Source organism: Limulus polyphemus, unplaced genomic scaffold, assembly GCF_000517525.1.
Source record: "Limulus polyphemus unplaced genomic scaffold, Limulus_polyphemus-2.1.2 Scaffold148, whole genome shotgun sequence".
In the NCBI taxonomy this organism is placed as follows: Eukaryota; Metazoa; Arthropoda; class Merostomata; order Xiphosura; family Limulidae; genus Limulus; species Limulus polyphemus.
In genome coordinates this window covers 773,577-780,997 of record NW_013665758.1, presented here as the reverse complement: position 1 = coordinate 780,997, position 7,421 = coordinate 773,577, and the positions used below count along the sequence as shown (strand labels likewise).

General features: G+C 35.0%; 1 protein-coding gene across 2 annotated transcripts in view; it reads right to left on the bottom strand.

Moving 5' to 3' along the window:
• LOC106475631 (AMME syndrome candidate gene 1 protein-like) overlaps positions 1–7,421 on the bottom strand; it is a 37,821-nt gene that overhangs the window by 11,420 nt on the left and 18,980 nt on the right. For both annotated transcript variants that reach the window (XM_013936314.2, XM_022380846.1), the window contains exon 4: positions 1,371–1,461. In XM_013936314.2, coding sequence (XP_013791768.1) covers positions 1,371–1,461 — 91 coding nt within the window. The remainder of the gene's footprint in view (positions 1–1,370; positions 1,462–7,421) is intronic.

Below are 7,421 nucleotides of genomic sequence, written 5' to 3'. Positions count from 1 at the left end.
AATTAATAATAGTTTTCTTGTGTGTGTGTGTGTGTGTGTGTGTGTGTGTGTGTGTGTGCATTTGTGTATATGTATGTATCTTGGGCATTTTCACAAGTTTCATCACAATAAAAAAAAAATAATACAACAAATCTTATGCAACATTTTGAAATCTGAAAATTACAATTGTGAACACAAAGACACAGTATTCTGAAGATTTCTTTCTTCAATAAATTGCTCAACTTACATTTCAGTCATATCATAACTGTTCAGAATTTTTGTAAAAGTGAAATTACTTTTCACTGTTAAGGTAAATTAATTTCCATGGTAAGAGGTATTTCCATTTATTTTTAAATCTTCTAAACAGGAGACATGGCAAACATCTTGTTTAGTTAAATTTGTGACACATTTCCAGCAAATTACACAAGCACAAGGTTAAAGGGTTAAAACTTAGACAATATAAAAACTTGAACCATAAATTATGTTTTAACACTATGTTTATTGACATATATTGCTAATAAAGTACCTTAATTAAATTTTGAGCATAACATTGTAAAAATATCTTGACATTCACATTTTGAACCCACCCCACCTCCACACTCATATTCAGAGCATTTAAAAAGAAACAAACAGATCAATGAAAAAAAGCACTTCCCTGTATAAAAAAAAATCTTAAATTGAACCCAACAATGGAATAAAATTCCATTTTTTTGCAGGTATGAAAAACTGGTAACCTGTTCAACATAAATTTGTGACATTTGATCTAAGTAAACCTAATAATTTAGGTCTAGACATGTAACCAAATACTGTTCAAGGTAAGGCTATCTAGCTCACAGAACTTGCAAATTTATGTAGCAAACAATATTTATGAACAAATACCTAACTGACTATCAATCCAACAGTCTCTAATCTCATAAGTTACCCAATAAGATTTCATTACAATTTCTCTCCTACTTTTCACAAGGTTACTAGCCTAAAAGTTGAGAAACATTCTCATTTTGAATATTTCATAAAACTAGGATTAATCAATGTTTATGCTATTAATACACTATCTTAATCAAGAACACTACACAAACATATCAAAAATTTAATCAAAGACTTCTTGAAAGTTAACAAAAATTATAAAAACTGACAATACAAGATGTTATAACACAGCATCAAGAATCAGAAAAACATTTATTACATTATAAAATGACAAAGAAATGAGAGAATACCATTTTTAAACACCATCAGCAATATCAAAATGATAAAAGTTCTGCATATAACATGTCTTCCTGATGAGAAAACTAATGTTCAAAGTAAATACATAAAACAAAAAACAACTTTTTTTAAGAACATATAGTTAAGCTAATCACGGGAGAAAATTCTGACAACTTTTTACGTATACCCACCCTGTTCAGGAGCTACCTCAGGAAGATATGTAGCTGTTCGTTTGGAGCCTTTGTCTGAAGTAAACTCAATACGAATACCATGAATTCCAATCTGTAATATATTAGATTACAAAGTAAAAATAACAAAGCTTTCAGATCAATGATTTTAAGTTATTATAACAGTATACAGGAAGTTTACAAGCCATTTATTGCTGATAGGTAATTTGCTTCCAACAAGCATAACTAACAAGTTTATTCATTCTTCTTTTGTGGTTTAATCTAGTGATAATATTAAACAAGTTTTCATTACACATAAGAATGCAGAATTCTATAAACTATCACTAGCACATTAACTTTTTATTGGTTAAAAAAGTTCAATAACTAAGCTATTAAATCACCAATTCTTCTATGTACACTTGCAAATCAAATGGCTCAAATTATCACTCATTCTATTATCCAAGAGTATTTTTTAAGACTTGAAGGTGGTGGTTTTAGATCCTCCACATTTATGAATTCTCATAATTTTGTTGATCTTTCTTTCCTTGACCTGATTATCATGAATGTTTCTCAACTTTTCTTACATTAAATTTGAGGGTAGGCTGGTAGAGATCCTGATGAGTAATAAAATCAAATCTGGTGTATACATTTCCTACACTTGGTATTGCTGACACACAAAAATATAGCTAATAAAAGGAAAAAATGGTTCCATAGATTAATATACTATAATCCTACTTAAAAGAATTTCAAGTGCCATGGCTATTCAGGATTCTCTCTTGTTTTGATCATATTGTTTTGCTTACATCAGCATAAACAAACAAAAAAAAGTCATTCTTACTGTCGGTATTTTTCCTTCTCACTAACATTTTGAACTGGCAAACAATAACTATGATCTTGTGAATATAGTAACTCTTCTTTCCTTTCTTTTGCTTTCTGGATTCTTTGACTTTAAGATTTTCTGATATTTTCTTTCGTCCTTCAGGTTTCACAAATGTGGTCATGCTTTTCATGACTGTTTTTAGCTTTCTTTGTTCCCTTTTCAGATTTCCAGGTTTTATTGAGATGATTCTATTCTTGGTTGTTTTGTTCATCCTGAAGTGGTATTTTGTTTTGTTTTTTAGGATCATATTTCATATCTGTCCTCCTCAGTGGGAAATTAAATGGCTAGTTTATTGTCTCTCTTGATGTGTTTGACTTTCAATTAGGATTTCTTGACTAAGGATGATATGCAACGTTTCTAGATGTACCTCCAGCAACTGCATATGTCTCCCCCCAAGATTATGATTATTTTATTTTTTTAATGTTTATGTACTTCAACACATGAACCTTATTGTGAATTTTGGCGATGTCTGTCTATTTTTCTTGAATTCATCCTCCTATTGCCCTTTAGTAGCCTTTTTGTAATTTCTGTTATCAGGCTTTTCCATTTACTGATGAGGACTTTGTTATATTTAACCTTTTCCTTTAGACTTGTCTTGTGCCTCTCATTTTAGTTTATTCTGTTAGGCAGGATTAGAATAAATTAATCTATGAGACCTTGGGCATGGTCAAATAAAGCAAAAGGGTTTGACCTCCCGAGTCCAAAATTGTAATTAGATCTCAAATTGGTCAAGAGATGATGGAGATATAAGCTCAAAGATATAAGTACTCTGAGCCATTCTATGAGCTGCTATGCAACAGCTAAAAATTACACTGAATATCAGGATAACTGTTACAAAAACTTTGTTAAGTACATGTTCTGAGCCAGGTCACAGGTGAAAGGCCATGTCATCTTGTTTGTTGACTCACATTCAAAATTTTATTGAACAACTATTTCAATAAGTTTGGTATCAAACTGTAGATTATAATTCAAATTTTAGTACTATACATTACTCAATTTCTTAATTTTGAAGTAAATATAAAAAAAACGTCGATTTTTATGTGTCACATGGTATGGTGAATGCTGCACTTGTTCAAATTAGATGTTTGTGAAGTCAAAATACAAAGTCTATAGTTTTGTACAAATTAGAAACTCAAATTACCAATATTGATAAGCTAGAAAATAAAATAAGAACATCTTATCTTTTATTTTTGCTAAGATATTGCTCATGTAATAAATCAAACGCAGTTGCATCTGACCCACCTCTTTCCATTTTTGGAAACACTCCCATATATATATATATATATGACATGAATAACCAATCAAAAGCTCAGTATGTTCCCCTAGTGGCTTTCTCAGCCATTTTCAAATATAAAGTTGTTATATCTTTCTTTCAATACAAGACATCATAGAGGTAAGTTAAGTCTTTAGTCTGCTCGAAATTTCATATTTTTAAGGCTCAAATACAGCCTTGTTACTAAAATTGATAAATTATAATTGAGTTCTATGGTATCAAAATAGTAATTTATGATTTTTTGATTATACAAATGTATATGTTAAAACCTAAGAAAAAATTATTTTGTTTCATATCCTCCACGTGCAAAAATTTTTAAAGGCTTAGCAACCTATGTCAAGCAGAAACCGAGTACAAAGGTCATAACTAGAAGAGATAATTATTTGCTTTACTTCTTTATTTACTGTTCTATGTTTTAAGAAAAATAAGTTTAAGAACTTATTTCTAAATAGCAATAATCTATATACATATATAACATGTAATAAATGAAATGTGACTGTATTTTACAAAGTACTAGTCTACTAAAACACAGCCAAGACAGATTACTTTGTAAAGACAAAAGGTTAGTTTTATGTTATTGGATACGGTAACATGAGTACACATGTGATTCATCATTGTACCTTCTGTATTGTTAGCCAGACACGGCTGAAAGGCCAATATAATAAAAATAATAAATATATATAAATGTTACCATTTTCCTAAACTGAAAATGTATTTCCAAACATACTTACCTCAGCTGACACTAACAGCTATTTCTCGATCTTCATCTTTGCCATCTAACATATTCGCATGCTCCAGTCTTTATATACCCCACTCGGCTGCCCTTGGCAATATCTAATTTACAAAACTTTATGCCGGCCCTCACACACCCTTTAAGCAGGTATTGTATATAGGCACTGTATGCAGACAATAAAATCACTTTTTCGAGACTTACCACATTCCAGTTACTAACACCACCTCTCAGTGGGGAGGAAGGGAGGGAGAGTGTCAGCAGAGGTAAGTATGTTTGGAAATACATTTTCAGTTTAAGAAAGTGATAACTTCCAAAACATACATACCTCTGCCAGTGAGGACAGAGATCATACAGAAAGTATCCGCAGAGAACAAATATGTACCACAAGAAGTGGTATCAAAGTGGGGAACACCACACTACATCCAGAACAGGTATGCTCTTCACCCAGAACTACAGAAAATTGAACAGAGTGGAATATAATACAATGTAATGTTCCAGTCCTGACCAAACAGTCGAGGTTCCACAACTCAGGTTGGACTTAAGGGGTCATGGTACCCATATTCCATGTTGTTGGCCAGAGCAGTTGGACCATAGATATATACATATTCGTGATAGGATCCCTACCAGTAACCACAGAATGATGCATTTCGAACCCCCGAATTTATGAAAGAAAGAAAGCAACACCAAAATGGACAATCCTTCTGATCAATCTGAAGAAGTCCAAAAGGCAACATCCCAGGTCTGGATTGATGGGATCATACATCATACTCCACCAAAGTCCAGAACTCATCCCATCTGGATTTACTCCCCCACCAAGTGGGCAAGGAGAATTCTGCTTACCCATGGAATTAAGGAGAGGATGTGGAACACTGTCCCACCAAGGACCAAAGATGGGACCACATCAATTTTGGATTTATGAGGAGATAGTGGACCTCTGCATGAACAACATAAGACCTGACAGTGTTCATAAGAGGGCCCAAGCACCCCTCACTGTATAGCTAAGCATAAGATCTGTACTGGTTTTACGAGTACACTCCTGCATAGGATGGTCCTGCTCCTACCAACATCTGGGAAAAACTTCCAGGGACCCAGGTAGGAGGATCCCCAACTTTGCCCTCTTCTCCAAGAGTGGAGAAAATTCAACACTCCAAAGGCAAATCCTCTGTCCACCATCCCAGCATCTGGGAATTGGGTGTGGTAAGAACTCCTGAGCTCCACTAGTAGAAGTAATGGGGGAACATAAGCAATGGGGAGTCCTGAGGAACATGTCTCTGGAGACAGTGCAACAGATGAACCATATTCCCTAATTTTTAAAAGCAAACTGATCTCAACTGATTCAGCTCTAATATCAGCAGGGACTGGCAAAATCTCCTTTAGCTTTACTCATGATAGTTCATGAGTAGCAGTCCATTAGAAATATTGTAATATGATATCATCTTCCAGAATTACGTCCAGATGGTCTTATGGAACACCTCATCTCGACAAAGCCCATTGCAACCAGGAACTGATATAAAGGTTGCTCGTGCAGAATTTAAATACAAGCATACCTGACGGGCCAACACTCGCCACTGAGTGCGATCCAAAAAAATAAATAAATAAGGACCCTAGAAGAGAAAGGAACAATAACTGTAAGTCAGATAACATGTTACTTGCCACCCTGTTAAAATCTAGTAGCCAACACAGCCACAGGAGGAAGATGAAGTCCTTTTGAAGAGCAAATTGCCAGATTGTGAAGGTAATGAGATATGAACATATCGAGAGAAGTCCACCTACTGGCCCTCAAAATATTTCCCGAGAAGAAGGACGGAAATGATTAAGGAGTGGAAGGAGGGGGCCTTGAGACATGAGGGAATGAACATGCAGAAGTACAAGTGGAAGTAGAATAGGGTCGAGCAGCCAAAGATGATAAAGAAGACTGCAAATGTGCTGTATCAAATCTGGCTTCTGAAGATTCTGGAAGTCCAGCAAATAAATAAGGCTGAAGAAAAGGTGCTTCCCATAAATCTTGAAGGGCAGAAGAAGGTAAGTGAATACCCTCCAAAATGCATCATGACTCAACAAGTCTCAAGAACAGACCAACTACAACACCAAGGCAAGTCCTGAAGAGGGCAAACATGTCATAATAGTGACCAGTAAATGGCCCAGTTCTTCATCAAATTGTTGAGGCAATCAGTGATATGCTTCAGACAAAAGCTGAAGGGAAGAGAAGTATCTAAAAAGTATAGTAAGAGTCAAAATAATCCACAAAAATTTGTACCTGGCACCTCATAGATCCAACCTTTGAGTGTCCAAATATATATCACCCTGACAATGATATGCCAGGGCATGTTGTTCAGTAAATGAAGGGGGAGGCATAGCGACACCCACATGTAATTGTGTTGCAAACCTCCATGCATGCACAGCAATATCAGGAGAAGCAGAAAACACTAAGTAATCCCCCTTGATAACGATCAGAAAACAAAGCAGGGTAAACTCAAAAGCAACTAGTTGCATCTCCAAAACTTTACAAACACATGTAACTAACTGCAGAAAAAAAGGCCAGAAGGTGGCTGGTCAGATGAGTCCTCAGGAGAGGAAGCTCTAGTGAAAGAAGCAAGAAACATGGAGTCTAAATTCTCCCCAGAATAACCCATTTCAGAATGAAAATTCAAATCAGCATCTCTTGGAAAGATATCTCCAGGTCGCATGAAATACTCGATCTCACCCCGAATCAGGTCACAGACAGCTTCCATGGAGAGTGACCACCCCCCCCCAAACTGCAGACCACTACTAGACAACAAAAGGGGGAATAGATGAAGGCTGAGTAGCCTCCATGCTTGAAACACACGGGAATTCATATCCAATTTTGTTTTTAACATATTAGTAGGAACAAACTAATTCAACGAAATATATCTCTGGATAACAAAACAAAGAATTCCCGATTATTAGAAAGCGAAAACTAAGAAAATGTAAATCACAAAACGTCAGTCTGAATGATCACGCTTTATCGAGAAAAAGTGATTTTATTGGCTGCATACAGTGCTTATATACAGTACCTGCATAGAGGGCCGGCATATAGTTTTGCAAATTAGATATTGCCAAAGGCAGTCAAGTGGGCTATATAAAGACTGGAGCAAGCAAGAAATGGCTATTAGTGTCAGTGGAGGTATATATGTTTTGGAAGTATAATGTTATGAGATTTAAGCTATT